This window comes from Lipotes vexillifer, unplaced genomic scaffold (genome assembly GCF_000442215.2).
Source record: "Lipotes vexillifer unplaced genomic scaffold, Lipotes_vexillifer_v1.1 scaffold1486, whole genome shotgun sequence".
Lineage (NCBI taxonomy): Eukaryota > Metazoa > Chordata > Mammalia > Artiodactyla > Lipotidae > Lipotes > Lipotes vexillifer.
Genome location: NW_006779719.1, coordinates 224755 through 249238, shown reverse-complemented (window position 1 = coordinate 249238; position 24484 = coordinate 224755). Strand labels below are relative to the sequence as shown.

The following is a 24484-nucleotide window of genomic DNA, read 5'->3' as shown; positions in this document are numbered from 1 at the left end:
CGCCAGGGGCGGGCGCGGCAGCCCGGCGGGGCGTAGGTGGGGCTGGCCTGGAGGCTGTCGCCTCACTTCCGGGAGCGCCTGGGCGCGGAGGCCGTATCTTTCTTGCAGCGCTGCCAGCCGGCCGGCCCCGGCCTGCGGAGCGGGTGAGAGCGCAGCCAGGCCGAAGCCCCACACTCCGTCCCCAGCCTCTCTCGGCGGCCATGGGGGCGTCTGCGCGGCTAGTGCGCGCAGCTATCATGGGGGCGCCGGGCTCCGGCAAGGGCACCGTGTCCTCGCGCATCACCAAACACTTCGAGCTGAAGCACCTCTCCAGCGGGGACCTGCTCCGAGACAATATGCTTCGGGGCACAGGTGGGAGCCCGGGCGGGAGGAGTGTCTGTGCGCTGTCGTCCCGGTGGGGATTTGTGGGCGGAGGGACCGGGGCTCGGGAAGTGGGTCCCAGGAATATGGGTCCAGGGGTGCGGGCGCAGCATCTCCCAGTTGCCGCCCGGGGTGGGGGGTGGGGAAGTCCTCGAGCTGCTGAGATACTGTTCCCGGAAACCTCTGGCCTCTGTGGATAGCTTCAGGTGGGTTATTGAGGGAAGGCACTAGGAAGTTAGGACACATTCGAAGCTCAAAGATTAAAGAAAACCACATGGCTTTGAGAGGTATGTCCAGCCCCAGTCGCAGCTGCTCCTAAGGGTCCATGATCTGTGTGTGGCTTATTCTCTGCCAGCCCTTGCGCTTGGAGAACTGTTAGAGCTCTCTTTCTTTTCTTTTTTGTTTTATAAATTTATTTATTAATTTTTGGTTCTGTTGGGTCTTAGTTGCTGCGCACTGGTTTTCTCTAGTTGTGGCGAGCTGGACTACTCTTTGTTGCCGTGCTCAGGCTCCTCATTGCAGTGGCTTCTCTTGTGGAGCACCGGCTCTAGGTGAGCGAGCTTCAGTAGTTGCAGCGTGTGGGCTCAGTAGTTGTGGCGAGCGGGCTCTAGAGCGCAGGCTCAGTTGCTCTGCGGGATGTGGGGTCTTCCCGGACCAGGGCTTGAACCCCTGTCCCCTGCATTGGCAGGTGGATTCTTAACCACTGCACCACCAGGGAAGCCCAGCGCTTTCTTTTTTAACTTTTTGTTTTTCTTTTCTTTTATTTGCCCACCCCTCCCGCCCTTCTTTTTTAACTTTTTGTTTGTTTGTTAAACGCTATGGAATTTTCTGGTTTTGACCCTTCCCCCATAATCTGAAGGCCAATATTATTTACCCTCCTTGCTGTCGCAAAATTGGCTTAGATCTTTAGACACGAAAGCTGTTCTTGTGCATGGTTATCTGAAAGATTGTTTTGTTTCTCATGCCAAAAAAATTCTTGCAACTCAGCACGAAATCGAGTCAACAAACTGTACACTTTACAATGGGTGGATTTTATGTAAATTATATCTTAAGAAAGCTGTTTTCCAAAAGTAACAGCAAGATGAGTTTTTTTTTTTCTCTCAAAAGTGTTGACTTTTACTTTCCAGAACAAAGTCATTTTGAAGCTCCTTTTAAAAATTAGGACTAACCCCTTGCACAAGGTAAAAAAGGATTGGAAACAGGATGGAAGTACATAATATTAAAAGTAAAACGCTCTCTCATTCCCTGCCTCAGTCTCATTCTTCAGAGGGGAGCAGTGTCATGTGCTTGCTTTTAGAAATCTGTATTTGTGTATAAGCACATACAGGGTATATGTATATCCCATGTTTTATATGCAATATGTAATCCTACTAAATATGTGCTCTGCACCAGTGTGTTTTCACTATATCTAGGATATTTTTCCACACGAAAACACAGAAATCCATTTCATTATTTAACATTTGTATAGGTGTCTATTTGCTGGATCTGCCGTGGTTTATTTAACCGATCCCCTATTGATGGGTTATATAGGTTATTTCTAGGTGGGTTTTTTTGGTTTGTTTCAGAATACTGACATTCAAATGAAAAAACTGTTTTTAGCTTGTCTTGTGGAGTTCTTTGGTTTATCACCTAATCTGGTGAATTACTACTTTTATTTTTCTCCTAACATTGATCTTTAAAAAAATCATAAAGTATGAAACTTCAGAAGGTTAAACTGTTTGGCTCACTTTGTAGTGTTCTTGATGCAACAGCTTGCATTAGGTAACAATAAACAATCCCCGGTACTGCACCTGCTCGGGGCAAGGTTATTCAGAGTGGGAAGGAGTAAAGAATACTTAAGCGATTCTCTGAAAAATAACTCAGCAGTGAGGCATAATTGCGTGTTAGAGAACACCTTCAGTGAAGAGTTAAAGATATGTTAACTTGGGAAAACACAAAACATTGAAAAAAATTAAATTTAAAGCAAATTAAGTAAACTTTTATTTTAAATTAAGAAACAACCCTCTTTGTTTATCCTTAACATCCCATGACAAGCCCGCCGTCCTCTTCCTGACTCCACAGCATGAAAAGAGAGGCTAGAGGGAGGGAGGAGAGGATCACTGGGAAAGATGTGCAGCCTGCCTTAGACGCCTGCTTTCTGGAGTCTCTACAGGCAATTCTTTAACAAAGAAAACAGAAAATGGAGCTGAGGGAGGTGTCATGAGGTTGTTATTACAGATGTTCTGTATCTCAGGACTAAGAATATATTCTCAAAAAATATTTGTGAATGGATTGGATATTTCCCCCAGGATCAGAGCCAAAGGAGAGGTGTAACCTTTTATTTAAAAAATACTGCTTAATGTTTTTTGATACCAAGAGTAAAGTATATTTACTATAAAGGAAGGAAAACACTTCATGGGAGTTTTAAAAAGAAAATTGAAGTCCTGTATAGTTCTACCACCCAGAGACAATTATAATTAACCTTTTGGTGCTTTTTCTTACATTCTTTTTTTTCTTTCTCCTTTTTCGTTTCTTTTTTTTTTTTAATGTATATTTATTTATGTTATTTATTACTTTTGTCTGTGTTGGGTCTTAGTTGCGGCGCACAGGATCTTCGTTGAGGCATGCAGGATCTTTCGTTGCAACACAGGCTCTTCCTTGGGGTGCGCGGACTTCTGTCTAGTTGTGGCGTGCGGGTTTTCTCTTCTCTAGTTGCGGTGCGCAGGCTCTAGGGCATGCGAGCTCAGTAGTTGTGGTGTGCAGGCTTAGTTGCCCCGTGGCATGTGGTATCTTATTTCCCTGACCGGGATTGAACCGGTATCCCCTGCATTGGAAGGCAGATTTACCATTGGACCACCAGGGAAGTCCCTCTCTTTTTTTCTCTGTTGCATTTGTATGTCTTTGCAGACTTGTTATAGTCTAAATGATTGCTTAGATACCTTTTTTTCACACTTATGTGAGCATGTTCACACATCACTAAGCAGTCTTTTAGTTTCATCAAGATTGCACAATTGTTAATTGAAACATTTTCCTATTATTATACACTTACGTGGTTAACCATTCTTTGTTATAATTAATACTGTTATGAGTATCCTTGTACACGAACATTTGGCAGCATCTCTACTTATTTGCTTCAAATAAATTCCCTAGTGATGAATTTCTATAAATACAGTATCATCAGATATGCTAAGGAAGGATGGTGCCAATTTACTTTCCAACCACCATTTCATGATGATGCTGTATTATATAACCCATGGCTGTATTTTATAGCTAAAGTTTAAAATCATCCCAGCAGATGCGATAAAGACACTGGAAATATATGGGAACCTGTTGACTGTAGCAAACCTGGAGTAACTGTAGACCACCACTGAACCCTGCAGTCAGGAAACTTGAGTCTGCCCCTTTGTCATTAGTCTAGCCCTCTCATTTAGAGATGAGGAAACCGAGTTCAGGAGAGGTTAAAGAACTTGCTCAATAATAAAAACCAGTCACTGGGAGACAAAAGTGGACACCCAGGTCTCCTTGTATGCCGATTAAATTACTCTCTGCATTATGCAACATTTCCAAAATTGAGGTTCATGAGATAATTTTAGGTAGACAAAAACATTTCTCAAAAATTTTTCTCAAAAATTAAATGCAAATAAAAAATCAATAAAATTTTTTATTTCAAAGTGTATTTGAAAAATGATAACTGGCACACCAACCCTTTAATTTTGTGAACATTATAGCTTATTAAATTAAAAAGCTGGACTTCCCTGGTGGCCCAGTGGTTAAGAATCTGCCTGCCAATGCAGGGAACACAGGTTCGATATCCCTGGTCTGGGAAGATCCCACATGCTGCGGAGCACCTAAGCCTGTGTGCCACAATACTGAGCTTGCACTCAAGAGCCCTCGAGCCACAACTACTGAGCCCATGTGATTGAGCTACTGAAGCCCACGTGCCTAGAGCCCGTGCTCCGCAACAAGAGAAGCCACCGCAATGAGAAGCCCGTACACCGCAACAAAGAGTGGCCCCCACTTGCAGCAACTAGAGAAAGCCTGCACACAGCAGTGAAGACCCAACGCAGCCAATAAATAAATAAATAATTTTTTAAAAAAAATTAAAAAGCTGAGTCACTTTAAAGAAAATTATATAGTAAATAATAGTTCAGCTATGGCAGAAATTGTAAGGTTGCCATGTGATTGCCCAAAGTTTGAGAAACTGCACTGCAGCCTAGTGCTTCTCAAAGACATAATCCTGGACTAGATGGCTACCCCTTTTGAATCTCATTTGTTCTCATTTGTAAGTTGGGGAAGTTGAACTCAGTAGGTAATCCTCAAAGCCTCTGTCAGCTCCCAAGTTTCTGTATGTCTAACAAAACTTCTATTATGTACACACAGGCAGCATAGATGTGCCTAATTAGAATGATATTGACAGAGCAAATTACTTTTGTAATGGCAAAAATTTTGATTTGTATTGAAAATAGGCAATACTTTACATGGTTTTGAATTCCAAAAAATTTAAAAGGACATTTAGTGAAAAGATCCTTTCAGAGCTATCTCATGCACATACAACCCAGAGTTTACCTATTCTTCCCTCTGTTCTTTTTTTTCTGTTTTACACAAGTGATAGTAAACTGTAAGTACAGTTTTCTACCTTTAACAATATTGCTTTCTGTGAGGATTGCTCCATTTCTTTTTTTCTAACAAGGTAAGTTAGGCCTTTCTAAAATTCCATGGCTAGAATCCAGGATAGGGACTTCCCTGGTTAAGAATCAGCCTGCCAATGCAGGGGACATGGGTTCAAGCCCTGGTCCAGGAAGATCCCACTTGCCGCGGAGCAACTAAGCCAGTGCACCGCAACTACTGAGCTTGCGCTCTAGAGCCCACAAGCCACAACTACTGAAGCCCACGAGCCCAGAGCCCATGCTCTGCAACAGGAGAAGCCACCGCAATGAGAAGCTCACGCACTGCAACAAAGAGCAGCCCCCGCTCGCCACAACTGGAGAAAGCCCATGCGCAGCAACAGAGACCCAACGCAGCCATAAATAAATAAATAAATATTTATTTATTTATTGGGGAAAAAAAAAAAGAATCCAGGATAATCCAGGCAGCTCATCTCTCCAGCTCTCCATTCATTCATCCATCCATGGATTTGTCAAGCACCCAGTGTGTGCTGGCTACTGGAGATACAGAGACAAATATATTTTACTGCAGGTGCTCACAGTTGGAACATGGGCAGGCTGATGGCCATAAGTCTGCTCAGGCTGCCGTAACAGAATAGCACAGACTGGGTGACTTAAACAATAGAAATTTATTTTCTCATAGTTCTGGAGGCTAGGAGTCCAAGATCAAAGTGACAGCAGAGTTGGTTTCTGGTGTAGCCTTTCTTCCTGGCTTGCAAATGGCCACCTTCTCACTGGGTCCTCATGTGGTCTTTCCTCTTCCTCTTCTTGTAAGGACACCAGTCATATTGAATTAAAGTTCCCCTTTATGACCTCATTTAACCTTAATTACCTCCTTAAAGGCCCCATTTCTAAATACAGCCACATTGGGGGTCAGGGCTTCAACATATGGATTTTAAGGGACACAATGCAGCCCATACCAACAGGTAAACAGGTAGTTTCAGCAGTGTGATAAGTGCTGAAACAGAGATAAGTCTGTGACATTATGGAAGTCCAGAGGAGGAACTTTTGGTTGCTTCGGAGGTTGAGGGACACCTCATCATGAAGGACCCTTTCAGATGTATCTTGAAAGATGAGTGAGAGCTTGTCAGGCAACAAAGAGGAGAAAGGCGTGTGCAAAGACTAGGAGGACCCGGAGTATGTGGAGCTCCTTGCTGGGGCCATAGTTTGAGGGTTGGGTAGAAATGGTGGGGAGGTAGGTGGGGGAGAGATAAGATGAGGTCAGACCCACTTGGACCTTTATACTGTTCTTGAGTTGACATTCTATTCTGAAGCACAGTGGGAAGGGGAAGAATATAGACCTGGATTGGGAATTCTTTCTAGGTGCTTCACTGAAGAGGAGTCAGATTGAGTGATGGTTGGAGGGAGGACCAAGGTCAAGGGATGTTTTGATTTTCAGTATAATTCTTGTGAAATATCCCATGCATGAAAGTATTATTTCTTTGATGGTTAGAAGAAGAATAAAATGAACACCCATTTACCCACCATCAGACAGAAAACCAGTACTTTTGGGGTCCCCATATGTGCCTACCCATCACATTTCCTTCCTGCCCCCCCAGAGGTAACCACTATGTTGACTCAGTCTTTATTATTTGAGAAAGTTTTTTTTTTTTCAAGCCCGTGATTGGGTGTAAAGCTGTCATTTGACTCATTCCTGTTGTTTTCCTAGTTTTATTTTGTTTTGTTTCAACATGTTTTTAAAGTAAAGATTTATGTACATTATAATATGACAATGCTAAAAGCACTTTTTTTCGCGGTACGCGGGCCCCTCACCGCCGCGGCCCCTCCCGCTGCAGAGCGCAGTCTCCGGACGCGCAGGCCCAGCGGCCATGGCTCACGGGCCCAGCCGCTCAGCGGCACGTGGGATCCTCCCGCACCGGGGCACGAACCCACGCCCCCTGCGTCGGCAGGGGGACTCCCAAACACCGCGCCACCAGGGAAGCCCTAAAAGCACTTTTGGCAGGAGCTAGATTAATTCTCTGTAGCCCTTTCTCTTGGCATATATAAAAGAGAACTGGATTTACAGGTTGCTCAGGCCCTCTTTTGTACTTCATAGCTGCTCAAACAATAAGTTGTTTCCAGTTAGTTCGGATATGAGGTGTGGTTGGTTTGAGTATAAGAATGACCAGATGTTAAAAGGAGATATAGAAATAAAAATGGTTTTTTGTATAATACAAGCACCATCTCTCAGATTAATGAATGTTTCTGTGTTTTAGAATTTCTGATTATTATCCTTAAAATCAAAAGCTGGTTTTAACCCTTCCTATTCCCTTTTAAGCTTCCTTTTCTGTTTTTATTTGTGAATAACTTTATAGAAAATCAGTTTATTTTGAATGATTTACTTTTAAACTAGCTTTTTGTGCTTTGTAGGTGTGGAAGCTCCCAAATTTATTTGTTAATTTTTTGAATAAAAAAGGAAATTTTTTTTTAATGAGGAGTCTATTTAGATACAACATTAAATTATAGGCAATCAAGGGAATAAAAATTTACTAAATGTCCAAAGAATATGCTAGACAAAAGTCCTTGCGTAATTTTAAGAGGGAGTAAAAACTTGAAATGCAATAAACAAACTGCTTAGACTATGACGTAGAGAGTTGAATCATTTTAATTTTTCTTTTAAATGGAAGCATTACAGGCTTCAGATTTTGATAACTATGTAAGTGTTTAGTGATATAGAAAGTTGTTAGCGATATGAAAATGATTATTAGACTATGCATGGGACTATCTACTCATAAAACAAAATATTTGGAGGTTTTTATATTATCAGGTTTTTTTGTTTATTTTATTTTTTTTTGTGGTACGCGGGCCTCTCACTGTTGTGGCCTCTCCCGTTGCAGAGCACAGGCTCCGGATGCGCAGGCCCAGCGGCCATGGCTCACGGGCCCAGCCGCTCCGCGGCATGCGGGATCCTCCCAGACTGGGGCGCGAAACCGTGTCCCCTGCATCGGCAGGCGGACTCTCAACCACTGCACCACCAGGGAAGCCCTATATTATCAGTTTTGATGATAATTATTCCTGAGCAGTGTTGGTTTTATGAGTGGCTTTTTTTTTTCTTTTGTTTTGCTTACCAGGTATTTTTCATCTTTAATTTTTTTTTTTTCAGCTGTGTTGGGTCTTCGTTGTTGTGTGCGGGCTTTCTCTAGCTGCAGCGAGTGGGGGCTACTCTTTGTTGCGGTGCGTGGGCTTCTCATTTCAGTAGCTTGTCCATTTGCGGAGCATAGCCTCTAGGTGTGCGGGCTTCAGTAGTTGCAGCATGCAAGCTCAGTAGTTGTGGCATGCGGGCCCTGGAGCATGCAGGCTTCAGTAGTTGTGGTGCGCGGGCTTAGTTGCTCCACGGCATGTGGGATCTTTCCGGGCCAGGGTTTGAACTTGTGTCCCTTACATTGGCAGGCCACTGTGCCACTAGGGAAGTCCTACTTTTTTAAAAAAAAAAAATCTTTATTGAGATATAATTCACATTACATAAAATTAACCCTCTTAAACTATGAATCAGTGTTTTTTTAAAATTACATTCAGAGTTGTGCAACCATTACCACAATCAATTTTAAAACATTTTTATCACCCCAAAAAGATACCCTATTCCCATTAGTAGTCACTCTCTATTTTCCCCCAATGCTCCCAGCCCTGGACAACCACTGATCTTCCTTCTGTCTCTCTAGATTTGCCTACTCTGAGCATTTCGTATAAATGGTGTGATGTAATATGTGGGTTTTTTGTGTCTGGCTTTTTCCACTTAGCATGTTTTCAAAGTTCATACACTTTGGGACTTCCCTGGTGGCGCACTGGTTAAGAATCCACCTGCCAATGCAGGGGACACGGGTTCGAGCCCTGGTCCGGGAAGATCCCACATGCTGCGGAGCAACTAAGCCCATGTGCCACAACTACTGAGCCTGCATGCCACAACTACAGAGCCTGCGTGCCACAACTACTTGAGCCCGCGTGCCTAGAGCCTGTGCTCCACAACAAAGAGAAGCCACAGCAATGAGAAGCCCACGCACCGCAATGAAGAGTAAGTCCCTGCTCGCTGCTACTGGAGAAAGCCCGCGCACAGCAACAAAGACTCAACGCAGCCAAAAAAAAAAAAAAAGTTCATACACTTTGCAACATGTATCAGTACTTCACTTCTTTTTATGGCTAAACAATATAATTTTGTATGGATATTCCACATTTTATTTACCCACTTGTCATTTGATGAAGATTTGGGTTGTTTTCGCTTTTTGGCTATTGTGAATAACGTTGCTGTGAACATTCACATACAAGTTTTCGTGTGAACTTACATTTTTATTTCTCTTGGAAAAATATACCTGAGTTGAATTGCTGCGTCATGTAGTAACTCTGTTTAAACCTTTGAAAAACTGCCACACTGTTTTCCAAATTGCCTATACCATTTATAATCCCACAGGCAATATATGAGGGTTTCAATTTCTCAACATTCTTGCCAACATTTGTCTTTTTTTGTTGTTATGTCTTTTTGATTACAGCCATCCTGGTGAGTGTGAAGTGATATCTCATTGTGGTTTCCATTTGTTATTTCCCTAATGACTTAATGATGTTGAGCATCTTTCCATGTGCTTATTGGCCATTCGTATATCTGTTTTTTTGTATTCAGATCCTTTGCCCATTTAAAAAAATGGATTTCCTTTTTAAATGCTAAGTCGTAAGAATTCTTTAGATAGTCTAGATAAAAGTTCCTTATTAGGTATATGATTTACAGGAATGTTCTCACATTCAGTGGATTGGATTTTCACTTTGGTGATGGTGTTCTTTGAAGCATAACAGTTTTAATGAAGTCCACTTAAGAGTTTTGTAGTTTTAGCTCTTATATTTAAGTCTGTGATATACATATTGAGTTAATTTTTTAATATGGTGTTAGATAGAGGCCCACCTAACCTAACCTGTTCTTTTGTGTATGGATATTCAGTTTTCCCAGCACCACTTGTTGAGAAGACTATTTCTTCCCCCCATTGAATTGGCTTGGTATCCTTGTTGAGAATCAATTGACCATAAATGTGAGGGGTTATTTCTTGGCTCTCATTTCTGTTCCATGTGTTCACACAAAAACTTATATATGAATATTCATAGCAACATTATGTCTATCCTTATGCCAGTACAAACAGTCTTTTGAAATCTGAAGTGTATGTCCTCCAACTTGGTTCTTCTTTTTCAAGATTGTTTTCAGCTATTCTGGATACCTTGCATTTCCATATGAATTTTACAGTCATTTTGTCAGTTTCTACAAAGACACCAGCTGGGATTTTGATAGGATTGCATTGAATCTGTAGATCATTTTCAAGGAGTCTTGCCATCTTAATATTAACTTTTCTAATCCACGAATATAAGCTATCTTTCCATTTAGTTAGGTCTTCTTTAATCTCTTTCAACAATGTTGTGGTTTTCAGATTACCAGTTTTGTGCTTTTTAAAAAGAGTATATTGCTAAGTTTTTTATTCTTTTTGATACAATTGTAAATGGAATTTTCTTAATTTCATTTTCATATTGTTCATTTTTGTATACTTTTGATCTTGTACCTTGCAACTTTGCTGAACTCATTTATTAGTTCTAATAGTTTTTTAGTAGATTCCTTAGGATTTTCTAAATACAAGATCATGTCACCTGGAAATAGAGATAATTTACTTCTTCCTTTCTGGATGCCTTTTGTTCTTTTTCTGGACTCATTGCCCTGGCTACAGTCTTAAGGCTATAAGAATAAGGCTATTCTTATACTTAATATAAAAGTAAGTACTTTATTAGTTAATCCCATCATCTCAGTCCATTTGTTGCTATTAGTTGAGGACTTGGCCTGAAGAGTGAGAGGGGAGGGGAGGGACCAATACTAGTTTTAGGGACTCAGCCCTGGAGAATTACTATTTTCCTCAATACTGAGTTTGAGCTCTATGTCCCCCATAGCAGTGGTCAAAACCCTGACAATAGAGAGGTGCACACATATTAAATATTAAGTATGTGGGCCTTTCCAAGAGAGTTTTAGAGAGTCCTGGGCGCTCTCAGAACCCAGGGCCTCTTTCAGATGCTGTTCATAAACCCAAGCAGTACACCTGTCAAATGGCAGCCAATTTCCATGTAGTTAATGTGCTTAGTTAGAAATCTAAGGTTTCATGAATTTGACAATTTAGGATATGTTCTGAAGTCAGCATGTCAGTCCATACCAAGAATTATGAAAACAGTCATAAACTTAAAAAAAAAATTTTATTGGACTATGGTTGCTTCACAACGTTGTTAGTTTCTGCTATACAGCAAAGTGAATCAGTTATATGTATACATATACCTCCTCTTTTTTAGATTTCTTTCCCATTTAGGTCACCACAGAGCACTGAGTAGAGTTCCCTGTGCTATACAGTAGGTTCTCATTAGTTATCTATTTTATACATAGTAGTGTATATATGTCAATCCCAATCTCCTAATTCATCCCACCCTCTCTCCCCCCTTGGTGTCCATGAAAACAGTCATAAACTTTGACTGTTTAATCTCTGAATCCTGAGAATTTATCCATCAGAAATAACCCAGAAGCACCCCCCCCCAAAAAAAAGAAAGAAAAAAAAGAGTGTTAAGATCTTTAAAAGCAGAAGTGGTAAGGAAAAATCAAGACTAATTTAAAAATTTTAATGTCTAACAGTATATATTGACATGACAGAGTATATATTTTTAATTTTTTTTTTATAGTTTTTTTTTTGTTGTTGTAGACTTTTTTTTTTTGGCTGCGTTGGGTCTTCATTGCTGCACATGGGCTTTCTCTAGTTGTGGCGAACAGGGGCTACTCTTCGTTGCTGTGCTCGTGCTTCTCATTGTGGTGGCTTCTGTTGTTGCGGAGCACGGGCTCTAGGGCGTGCAGGTTTCAGTAGTTGCGGCACGCGGGCTTCAGTAGTTGTGGCTCGCGGGCTCTAGTGTGCAGGCTCAGTAGTTGTGGCGCACGAGCTTAGTTGCTCTGCGGCATGTGGGATCTTCCCGGACCAGGGCTCGAACCCGTATCCCTTGCATTGGCAGGCGGATTCTTAACCACTGTGCCACCAGGGAAGTCCGAAAGAGTATATTTTTATCAAACATAGACATATACTGATGGAGTATTAGTTACCAAAAATGACTAAATGACTATATAAAATCACTGAAAAATATTTACAAAATGATGCTAAGTGAAAAAAGAACACAAAACTATAAGTACACAGGTTTTTACAGTGGCATGAAAAATTCTGAATGTGTGTAAATAGTTTGGTAAGAGATGATGAGGAAATGAAAATACTGTTGTGTACGAATGATATACAATTATAGGTAATATAGAAAAGTTATTCAGAAATTCTTTTCAGGTATTTCATTAATAAAAATATAACATGATCACAGTGCTGATCTGGTCAAAAACTGAATTGTGACAGCAGCATCTCTTTTAGAGGATTAGAAAAATCTCTATAGTAACATGATTGCCGGCACTTAAACTGAGCCACTTAAAAATAATGACTATTTCAGTTTCTTATTTAAAAAGAAAATAATTTCAGTTAGTATATATATTTTTTCCCATAGAAAATTTAGAAAAACACAGAAAAGTGAAAATATGTTAAAAAAAAGAAAAGATAACATAATTCTATCACAGAGATGACTACTGCTAACATATTGGTTTATAGCTTTCCATTATTTTTATGTAATGCAGATTTTGAAATAGGCTTAGATTATTTTGTAATCTCTGTTTTTATCACAAAAGTTGATGATGCACATTTTCAAATGAGTGTGTTATCCAGGGGGTTTCTTTAGGTAACCAATTTCCTAGAGGACTAGAATGGGGTAGAATAGATGCACTTGCTGATTTTTCTTTTTTCCCGCTTCTGCTATAGAAATTGGTGTGTTAGCCAAGACTTTCATTGACCAAGGGAAGCTCATCCCAGACGATGTCATGACTCGGTTGGTCCTTCATGAGCTGAAAAATCTCACCCAATATAGCTGGCTATTGGATGGTAAGTGGAATATTGAGAATATTTCAGCTGCCCGAAAGGATGCATGCAGACAGGAGAGTGAGGATTTCATGCGCTACAGACATGGATGGTGGGCAGGGGACCTGAGTGCTGCCACTCCCCACCCTGGGGCCTTGGGGGCCAGTCATCTTCTCTGGCCTGCTTTTTTTAAATGCAAAGAGGGAAGTGGACTGCATGATTTCTAAGCTCCTTCAGATATGACTTTTTGTTCCTTCCCCGCTTTTTGAGAACATTTAGGATAAGGGAGGATCACAAAAGGAAGAAGGAAGGCTGGAGAGTAACTTACAATCAGCTGTAAACATTCCCCAGCCAGAGGTGTGGCGGGATCCTTGAGGATATGTTGATTTTTAGTTTCTAGAGAGAGGTGTTTGTTATAAGGAATTCGCTTACACAGTTATGGAGGTGGACAAGTCCTAAGATCTTCAAAGTGAGTCAGGAACCTGGAGACCCAGGAGAGCCGGTGGTGTGATGGTGTAGTTCCAGTCTGAAGGCAGATGAGACCCAGGAAGAGGTGATGTTTGAGTTCAAAGGCAGGAAAAAGCCATGTCCCTGTTGCAAGGCAGTCAGGCAGGAGGAATTCCCCTTTATCTTCTGGGGAGGCCAGCAGCTTTATTCTAACCAAGCGTATCCACATTAGGGATAACAATCTGCTTTACTCAGTCAACTGATTTAAGTGTTAATCTCACCCCAAAAGACACCCTCACAGACACCCAAAATACTGTTTGACCAAATATCTGAGCAACCTGTGGTCTGGACAAGTTGACACATAAAATTAACTATCACGGCTGCCCTACAACTATAACAAGGTTGTCATCAGCCTTCCTGGTGTTATTGCTTTTGTTCAGATTGCTCAATATTAACTAATTTTCTTCCTTCTCCCCTTTCTCCCCATGGCTCTTTCTTCCTTTGTTAATTTTTTTTTTTTTTTTTTTTTTTTGCGGTCCGTGGGCCTCTTCGTGTGGTGGCCTCTCCCGTTGCGGAGCACAGGCTCCGGACGCGCAGGCTCAGCGGCCATGGCTCACGGGCCCAGCCGCTCCACGGCATGTGGGATCTTCCCGGACCAGGGCATGAACCCTTGTCCCCTGCATCAGCAGGCGGACTCTCAACCACTGCACCACCAGGGAAGCCCCCTTTGTTCATTTTTAATTTACTTTGTAAAGGTTTTCCAAGGACACTTCCACAGGCAGAAGCTCTGGATAGAGCTTATCAGATAGACACAGTGATTAATCTGAACGTGCCCTTTGAGGTCATCAAGCAACGCCTCACTGCTCGCTGGATCCATCCATGCAGTGGCCGTGTTTACAACATCGAATTCAACCCTCCCAAAACCATGGTGAGTATTTAGGGGGGAACTGACTTGGCCTTATGCGTAGCCAACTGTCTCCAGTCCTCTTGCACTCACAGGTGACTTTGGATACCTTCGGATGACCAGAACTCCTGAGGGCATGTTCTCAGGTTACTTGGTGTAGTCATCTGGTCTAGTCCAGTCAGCTTGGTAGTAAAGGCATCCCCAGGAGCAACCGGGATTTGTTATTCCTTCAAAAGCATGTACTGATTTCCTACCCTGTGCCAGGAAGTGTGTTAGAAATTGGGGCAGTAGGGATTAACGACACCTTGGGTTATTTAGGGCTTGCAGTTGAGATTCCCAGTCTGTAGCTGAATCTTTTTGTATATACATGTTTTTAATGTAATATATATAATAATAACATAAATATATAATATAAAATTATCTAGAGGCTGTTTAGAAAACCTTTTGCTCTAAAGAGAAGGTGATTGACACTGTGGAAATGATCGTGGGGTTCTCATCGCTCTGTGTTGCAATGACCTGGATTTGGATTTGATTCCATTTATTTAAAAACACATTTTTGTTTGCTGCTTGCATAGATGTCTGTTTAAAAATCAGTTAACTACCTATAAAAATATCCTTCAAAAATATGATATTTGATGCCAGCATCTTCTAACTCCCATTTAGGGCATTGATGATCTGACTGGGGAGCCTCTTATTCAGCGTGAGGATGATAGACCAGAGACGGTTGTCAAGAGACTGAAGGCTTATGAAGCCCAAACAGAGCCCGTCCTGGAATACTACCGGTGAGTTGGTCACTTTTCACAACTTCTCTTGTATGATGAATCACTAAATCATTTTCTGATTATCCATGCTTTATAGCCAAAATGCTAAAATACCAGAAGATCCAACTCAAATTGGTTTAAATAAAGGAAATTTATTTGCTTGTGTAACAGAGGAGTCCAGAAGGTAGTTTGGGCTTCATTTGCCCCTAGGTTTGATCAGAATTTTGCTCTTCTCTCTGTTTTGTATTGGCTCTGTCTTTAGGCTTCCTGCATAGTTATACATGGTTGCCAGGAACAGCCACAGTATTCTCTTTATGAAAGGCTGAGGGGTCGCCTTCCCCGCAGTGAACAAAAGCCTTAGATTGAACCAACTTGAACAGCCACTGTGGTCAGGAAATGCTTTGTATTCTAGGCCTAGGTTACTGCCCATTCCTGAACCAGTCACTGGGATGGGAGAGATTGCACTCATTGGTCCACACGCAGAGCAGGAAGTGGGTCAGTCTCACCCAAACTCTGTTGTCTAGTGGAGGGAGGGCTGGAATGAATGCCGGGGAGGCAAACCTAATGGTGCCCACTCCCTGTGACAATAGAGGACACTAAAGCACAGAAGACTCTCAAAGGACATAATCCTCAGATCATTTATTTGCCAAACAGTCTTTAGAAGTTTATATTCAAACATAGTTTTGTTAACTCTTTTTTTTTTTTTTTCTTGCGTTATGCGGGCCTCTCACTGTTGTGGCCTCTCCCATTTGCGGAGCACAGGCTCCGGACGCGCAGGCTCAGCGGCCATGGCTCACGGGCCCAGCCGCTCCGCGGCATGTGGGATCCTCCCGAAACGGGGCACGAACCCGCGTCTCCTGCATCGGCAGGCGGACTCTCAAGCACTGCGCCACCAGGGAAGCCCCAGTTTTGTTAACTCTTAAGGGAAGTCATATCCCACCACAAATATGGGAACTCTACTGAATTAATAATTGACTCAGGCTAAGAAATAATTCCATTTCTTTACTCAGCCTTCCCCTCTCCTAACAGAGGATTGATTACATTCACTTTCCTTTCATTCATTCACTTACTGAAAAATGACTCAGCATTAGGACAGGACAGTGCTGTGGTTAGAGCACAGACACTGGAGCCAGAGTGCCTAAGTTCAAATCCCAGCTCACCATTTATTAACTTGACCTTAACCTCTTGTTTAACCTCTGTTTTCTCCACTGTAAAAGGGGGATGAGACTAGAGGGTTGAAAGATGGAGTTAATATGTGTAACTCTTAGAATTGTGTCTGACACACATTAAGCATTATATGATTATTAGCTATTATTATTGTTGTTGTAATGGGGTAACTATGCAGTGAATTCTGAAGCAGTAGTCTCCAAATTATTTTAATAGTTATTTCTGGAGGGTGAAATTACAAGGGAGTAGCTGTTACTATAATTTTGTGATTGATTATATAAAGAGCCTGGCTCTGCAGATTACCAGCTGTGTGGCCCTGGGCAAGGTGTTTCAACTTCTGTGCCACAAATTTTTCATTTGTAAAATCAGAGCAGTATTAAATAGTACCCACTTTATAGGGTTGTTAAGGGAGTGAAGTGAGAGAGCCCCTGTAAAGACTTACAGCAGTCCTGGCACTGTTTAATCACTCAGTGGTAATGATTATAATTTACTCGGTTGACACTGTGCTAGCTAGGCCCCTGGTCCACACAGATAATTAGACCCAGTCCCTGCCAGCCCCAAAGAAACTCACCTTCTTTATGAGGCAAAGTGCTGGATAAACAATATTCATCATACAATGTGATACGTGCTTATGTGAATCAGAGACCTAATTCACCCTAGCTTAAGCAAAAGGGAAATTTATTGGTCATGTAACTAAAGGGTCCAAAGGTAGATAGTTTGGGTCCAGGTGTTCAGTGTCATTTAGTCACTCCATTTCCTTATGTTGGCTTCAATCTCAGGTGGGCTTTCCCTGTGTGAGCCCCTCAACATTCCAGCTCACCTCCTACCAGTTTACCCCAGCAGAAAAGAGAGCCTCTTTGCCTGCAAAAGTCCTGGGGTTAGCACTAACTAGCTCTGATCATGTCCATACTTTGAGTCTGGGAAGTAGGGACAGTACCATCTGAATCTCACAGACTGAGTTTGGTGAAAAGGTTGTTTCCCTAAAAGGCGTTTGTTATTCGTTCAGAAGTAACCAGAAGAAGGGAGAACACATTGTTGCTGAGCAGATAACAACACTGAGGCTATTAACAGAGGTAATAACAGAATGCAGTGGAAATACAGTGGCTGTAGGGATTAGTTCTGTAAAATGTGGGAAGGGAATTTGGGGAAGACTGTAGAGATGAAGTGTATGGCCCGGGTCCCTATCTCAGGAGGTACCCTAGTCTTTCTCGGCTTCTGGCTTTTGCTACCTCTTGCCATCAATCAAAGCATCTCCGTCTAAGCTCCTGCACATAAAACTAGGACTAGACTTAACCAACAATTAAAAGTGGTACTTGCAGCAGCCTTAGAGTCTGCATTGTTATTTTAAAATACCGACAGTTGTATTGTTGCTCTTAAAACTTCTCAGCTGTGGGACATCTGATAGTGTAATTAAGTCTGCGTTTACAAGCGACATGATGCTCTTACTTTTTAGAGGAACAATAGCTGAAGCTGGCTCCATTTTCTTACGCAGAAATTAAGGTGACACATGTTCGTCCAAGGTACACAGCTTTAGGACTGAATAGGTGCCTATAGTTGTTCCTTCAGTAATTAACCCACTTCTGACATTGGCTTGACTCTAAGGTGGCTCTTCAAGAGGCTTACAACAGTTAAGAAGCTTGTTCTCTTGAAAGTTTTACAAGACGTCTGTGAATTTAGAAGCAGGAGGGCTTTAGCAGATATTTCTTACCAAGAAAACAGTGGGAATTATTTAACTTAGTCTTAACTGGCAAATCTTATGAGGTATCCAGAAAGGAATGCTTTTGTTCCCAGTGAAACATCTTAAAATCTAGTGCAAAGGTTGCAGAAGTATGACAGGTCCTGTTTTTAGAAAGTAATAAGCCAGAGTTCTTCATTCGCTCTTCTGCAGCCTTTAAGCCAGTGTGTATATGAGTAGCTGGAGGAGGAGAGTAAATAAGAGGAATGCCAGAATCGCTGGCAGGAATCTGTTTTGAAAAGCAGCCCCTGGATTCTGATACTTCTCACCACTGAACCCTCAGGAAACTGGAGTGAATAGACTTTGGCTGCTGGCATGGTAACAAGCCAGACAAATCTGCCCGGGGAGAAATGGAGAAACCCAATAGGAAACAATAAAAACAACGTTTTAAAATTCCCTTTTCCCTAAAACGCAGAAGGAGAGCATAGAGAAAAAATAAACCAAGTGAAAGAAGGAAGGATAATCAAGTATTAGAAAGCTGTCTTGCAAAGGGGTAAGTAGACAGAGAAAGCCAAGGATGTTCTGGTGTTTGGCAGGATGTGTGTTTGGAAACCTACTACCATTTTGGTGATTTGGGTTATTGCTTTACATCCCTAACACATAGTTTTATCAGTAAAATAAGGAAACTTGAGCTTTAAAGAGGATTAAATGAATTATTAGCACTTAGCACATGCTCAAAAAATGATAGGTGCATCTTAAAAGTGACCATTTGTGTTAGCCAGAGCGCACAACTGAAACCAAAATCTAGGTTTTCCAACACCCAGCCAAGTGCCTTTCTCTTTTGATCACACAGACCTATACTTGCTGACACCCTTAAATCTACACTATCATCTTTTAAGAATCATGTTGAAAAGCTCATTAGGAAAACTCAGACCCGTGGGGGTTTTTTCTTTAATTTTTTAAAAACTGAAGTATAATTGACTTACAATATTATATTAGTTTCAGATGTACAACATAGTGATTCAATATTTTTTATTAGAAAATGATCACAATAAGTCTAGTTACTGTCACCATACAGTTATTACAATATTATTGACTATATTCCCTGTGATGTATATCACATCCCCATGACATTTATTTTATAACCAGAAGTTTCTACCTCTTAATATCCCACACCTATTTCCATTATTGGGGAATATTTTTAATATTTTTTAAAAATTATTTAAAAATATATATATATATATTTTATATTGTATCCCGCCCCTCTGGCAACCAGCAATTTATTTTCTGTATGTGGGTCTGTTTTTGTTTTGTTAACGTTTGTTCATTTGTTTTGTTTTTTAGATTCCACAAGTGAAATCATACAGTATTTATATTTCTCTGACTTACTTCACTTAACTTAATACCCTCTAGGTGCATCTATGATTTTGCCAATGGCAAGAGTTCATTCCTTTTTTATGGCTGAATAATATTCCATTTATATACATACTACATCTTCTTTATGCATTCATCCAACACTTAGGTTGTTTTCATATCTTGGGTATTATAAGTAATGCTACAATGAACATGGAGGTGCATATAGCTTTTTGAGTTAGTGTTTTTGTTTTCTTTGGATAAATGCCCAAAAGTAGAATTGCTGGATCATATTGTAGTTCTATTTTTAATTTTTTGAGGAACCTCCATACTGTTTTTCACAGTGACTGTGCCAATTTCCATTTCCACCAATAGTGCATGATGGTTCCCTTTTATCCACATCCTCACCAACACTTGTTATTTGTTGTTGTTTTGATAAAAGCCATTTTGATAGGTGCGAGATGATATCTCATTTTGCTTTTGATTTGCATTTCCCTGATGATTAGTGATGATGAACATCTTTTCATGTGTCTGTTGGCCATCTGTATGTCTTCTTTGGAAAAATGTCTATTCAGGTCCTCTGCCCATTTTTTAATCAGATTGTTTATTTTTTTGATGTTGAGTTGTATAAGTTCTTTGTATATTTTGGAATTAACCCCTTATCAGATAAATCATTTCCAAATATCTTCTCCCATTCAGTAGGCTGCCTTTTCGTTTTGTCGATAGTTTCCTTGGCTGTGCAAACCCTTTTTAGTTTGATGTAGCCCCATTTGTTTATTTTTGCTTTTGCTTCCCTTGCCTGAGGAGACAGATCCAAAAAAATATATTGCTAAAACTGATTTCAAAGGGAATACTCCCTCTGTTTTCTTCTAGGAGTTTTATGGCTTCAGGTCTTACATTTAAGTCTTTAATCCTTCTTGATTTTGTGTAAATGGTGTGAGAGAGTAATCCAGTTTGATTCTTTTCCATGTAGCTGTCCAGCTTTTCAAACACCATTTACTGAAGAGGCTGCCTTCTCCCCATTGTATATTCTTGCCTCCTTTGTCATAGATTAATTGACCATACAAGTGCAGGTTTATTTCTGGGCTGTTTATTCAGTTCCATTGATTTATATATATGGTTTTGTGCTAGTATCATACTGTTTTGATTACTGTAGCTTTGTATTACAGTCTGAAGTCAGGGAGCATGATGCCTCCAGCTCTGTTCTTCCTCAAGATTGTTTCAGCTATTCAGGGTCTTTTGTGTATCCATGCAAATTTTAGAACTATTTGTTCTAGTGCTATGAAAAATGACATTGGTATTTTGATAGGGATTACACTGAATCTGTATATAGCCTTGCGTAGTATGGTCATTTTAACAATATTGTTCCAATCCATGAACATGGTATATCTTTCTGTTTTTTTTGTGTCTTCTTCAGTGCCTTATAGTTTTCTGAGTACAGCTCTTTTACCTCCTTGGTTAGATTTATTCCCAGGGTTTTTTGTTTTTGTTTTAATGCAGTTGTTAGTGGGATTTTATTAATTTATCCAATAGTTTATTAGTGTATAAAAATGCAACAGAATTCTATAAAAAGAGGGAGAGGACTCAAATCAATAAAATTAGAAATGAAAAAGGAGAAGTTACAACAGACACTGCAGAAATAGAGAGCATCATAAGAGACTACTACAAGCAACTCTATGCCAATAAAATGGACAACCTGGAAGAAATGGACAAATTTTTAGAAAGGTATAACATTTCAAGACTGAACCAGGAAGAAATAGAAAATATGAACAGACCAATCACAAGTAATGAAATTCAAACTGTGATTAAAAATCTTCCAACAAACAAAAGTCCAGGACCAGATGGCTTCACAGGTGAATTCTATCAAACATTTAGAGAAGAGCTAACACCCATCCTTCTCAAACTCTTCCAAAAAATTGCAGAGGAAGGAACACTCCCAAACTCATTCTATGAGGCCACCATCATCCTGATACCAAAATCAGACAAAGATACTATAAAAATAGAAAATTACAGACCAATATCACTGATGAATATAGATGCAAAAATCCTCAACAAAATACTAGCAAACAGAATCCAACAACACATTAAAAGGATCATACACCGTGATCAAGTGGGATTTATCCCAGGGATGCAAGGGTTCTTCAATATACACAAATCAATCAATATGATACACCATATTAACAAATTGAATAATAAAAACCATATGATCATCTCAATAGATGCAGAAAGAGCTTTTGACAAAATTCAACACTCATTTATGATAAAAACTCTCCAGAAAGTGGGGATAGAGGAAACCTACCTCAACATAATAAAGGCCATATATGACAAACCTGCAGCAAACATCATTCTCAATGGTGAAAAACTGGAAGCATTTCCACTAAGATCAGGAACAAGCCAAGGATGTCCACTCTCACCACTATTATTCAACATAGCTTTGGAAGTCCTAGCCACGGTAATCAGAGAAGAAAAAGAAATAAAAGGAATACAAATTGGAAAAGAAGAAGTAGAACTATCACTGTTTGCAGATGACATGATATTATACATAGAGAATCCTAAAGATGCCACCAGAAAACTACCAGAGCTAATCAATGAATTCAGTAAAGTTGCAGGATACAAAATTAATGCACAGAAATATCTTGCATTCCTATACACTAACAATGAAATATCAGAAAGAGAAATTAAGGAAACAATCCCATTCACCACTGCAACAAAAAGAATAAAATACCTAGGAATAAACCTACCTAAGTAGGTAAAAGACCTGTACTCAGAAAACTATAAGACACTGAAGAAAGAAATCAAAGATGACACAAACAGATGGAGAGATATACCATGTTCTTGGATTGGAAGAATCAATATTGTGAAAATGACCATACTACCCAAAGCAATCTACAGATTCAATGCAATCCCTACCAAATTACCAGTGGCATTTTTTACAGAACTAGAACAAAAAATCTTAAAATTTGTATGGAGACACAAAAGATCCTGAATAGCCAAAGCAGTCTTGAGGGAAAAAAACAGCTGGAGGAATCAGGCTCCCTGACTTCAGACTATACTACAAAGCTACAGTACTCAAGACAATATGGTACTGGCACAAAAACAGAAATATAGATCAATGGAAGAGGATAGAAAGCCCAGAGAAAGACCCACGCACCTATGGTCAACTAATGTATGACAGAGGAGGCAAAGATATACAATGGAGAAAAGACAATCTCTTCAATAATTGGTGCTGGGAAAACTGGACAGCTACATATAAAAGAATAAAATTAGAACACTCCCTAACACCATACACAAAAATAAACTCAAAATGGATTAGGGACCTAAATGTAAGACCGGACACTATAAAACTCTTAGAGGAAAACATAGGAAGAACACTCTTGACATAAATCACAGCAAGATCTTTTTTAATTCACCTCCAAGAGTAATGGAAATAAAAACAAAAATAAATGGGACCTAGACCTAATGAAACTTAAAAGCTTTTGCAAAGCAAAGGAAACTACAAACAAGACGAAAAGACAACCCTCAGAATGGGAGAAAATATTTGCAAACAAATCAATAGACAAAGGATTAATCTCCAAAATATATAAACAGCTCATGCAGCTCAATATTTAAAAAAACAACCCAATCAAAAAATGGGCAGAGACCTAAATAGACATTTCTCCAAAGAAGAGATACAGATAGCCAAGAAGCACATGAAAAGCTGCTCAACATTACTAATTATTAGAGAAATGCAGATCTAAACTACAGTGAGGTATCACATCACACCAGTTAGAGTGGGCATCATCAGAAAATCTACAAACAACTAATTCTGGAGAGGGTGTGGAGAAAAGGGAACCCTCTTGCACTGTTGTTGGTAGGAATGTAAATTGATACAGCCACTACGGAGAACAGTATGGAGGTTCTTTAAAAACCTAAAAACAGAATTACCATATGACCCAGCAATCCCACTACTGGGCATATACCCAGGGAAAACCATAATTCAAAAAGACACATGCACCCCAATATTCATTGCAGCACTGTTTACAATAGCCAGGTCATAGAAGCAACCTCAATGCTCATCGACAGACAAATGGATAAAGAAGATGTGGTACATATATACAATGGAATATTACTCAGCCATAAAAAGGAATGAAATTGGGTCATTTGTAGAGACGTGGATGGATCTAGAGACTGTCATACAGAGTGAAGTAAGTCAGAAAGAGAAAAACAAATATCGTATATTAATGCATATATATGGAACCTAGAAAAATGGTACAGATGAACCAGTTTGCAGGGCAGAAATAGAGACACAGATGTAGAGAACAAACGTATGGACACCAAGGGGGGAAAGTGGTGGGGGTGGGGGTGGGGGTGGGATGAATTGGGAGATTGGGATTGACATGTATACACTAATACGTATAAAATAGATAACTAATAAGATCCTGCTGTATGAAAGAATAAAATTTAAATATTAAAAAAATGCAACAATTCTATATATTAATTTTGTATCCTACAACTTTACTGAATTCATTTATTAGCTCTAACAGTTTTTTGGTGGTATCTTTAGGATTTTCTATATATAGAATCACGTCATCTGCAAAATGAGTTTTAGTTCTTCCTTTCCAATTTGGATTCCTTTCCCTCCCGCCCTTGTCTGGTTGCTGTGGCTAGGACTTCCATACTATGTTAAATAAAAACGGTGAGAGTGGGCATCCTTGTCTTGTTTCTGATCTTAGAGGAAATGCTTTCAGCTTTTCACCATTGAGTATGATGTTGGCTGTAGGTTTGTCATATATGGCCTTAATTACATTGAGGTATGTTCCCTCCATACCCATTTTGTTGAGAGTTTTTATCATAAATGGATGTTTAATCTTGTCCAAAGCTATTCTGTATCTATTTAGACAATTGTATGATTTTTATTCTTCAATTTGTTAATGTGGTGTATCACATTGATTTATAGGTATTGAACCAAACTTGCATCCCTGGGATAAATCCCACTTCATCATGGCATATGATCCTTACTGTTGAATTTGGTTTGTTAATATTTTGTTGAGGATTTTTGCATCTGAGTTCATCAGTGATATTGGCCTGTGATTTTCTTTTTTTATGCTCTCAGACCTGTCTTTTTTTTGTTTTTCATCCTTAGGAAAAAAGGGGTGTTGGAAACATTCTCTGGAACAGAAACCAACAAGATCTGGCCATGTGTATATGCTTTCCTACAAACAAAAGTTCCACAAATAAACCAGAAAGCATCAGTTACTCCTTGA

The 24484-nt window shown here is 40.1% G+C and overlaps 1 protein-coding gene across 2 annotated transcripts; it reads left to right on the top strand.

The window, feature by feature from the left end:
- Positions 1-200: 200 nt before the first annotated feature.
- Positions 201-24484, top strand: AK3 (adenylate kinase 3). 2 transcript variants are annotated; one of them, XM_007452923.1, is made up of 5 exons: positions 201-351; positions 12839-12958; positions 14137-14309; positions 14949-15067; positions 24364-24484. In XM_007452923.1, the coding sequence occupies exons 1-5, from the start codon at positions 201-203 to the stop codon at positions 24482-24484; spliced, it is 684 nt and encodes a 227-aa protein (XP_007452985.1). The 2 variants fall into 2 exon arrangements, with proteins under 2 accessions (XP_007452985.1, XP_007452986.1); XM_007452924.1 differs by lacking the exon at positions 12839-12958.

Bases quoted from the DNA above. Each gene is read 5' to 3' on its own strand.
- AK3 (XM_007452923.1), top strand. From the start codon at position 201: ATGGGGGCGTCTGCGCGGCTAGTGCGCGCAGCTATCATGGGGGCGCCG. The intron at 352-12,838 runs GTGGGAGCCCGG...CTTCTGCTATAG, and splicing joins CAATATGCTTCGGGGCACAG to AAATTGGTGTGTTAGCCAAG. The intron at 12,959-14,136 runs GTAAGTGGAATA...TACTTTGTAAAG, and splicing joins ATATAGCTGGCTATTGGATG to GTTTTCCAAGGACACTTCCA.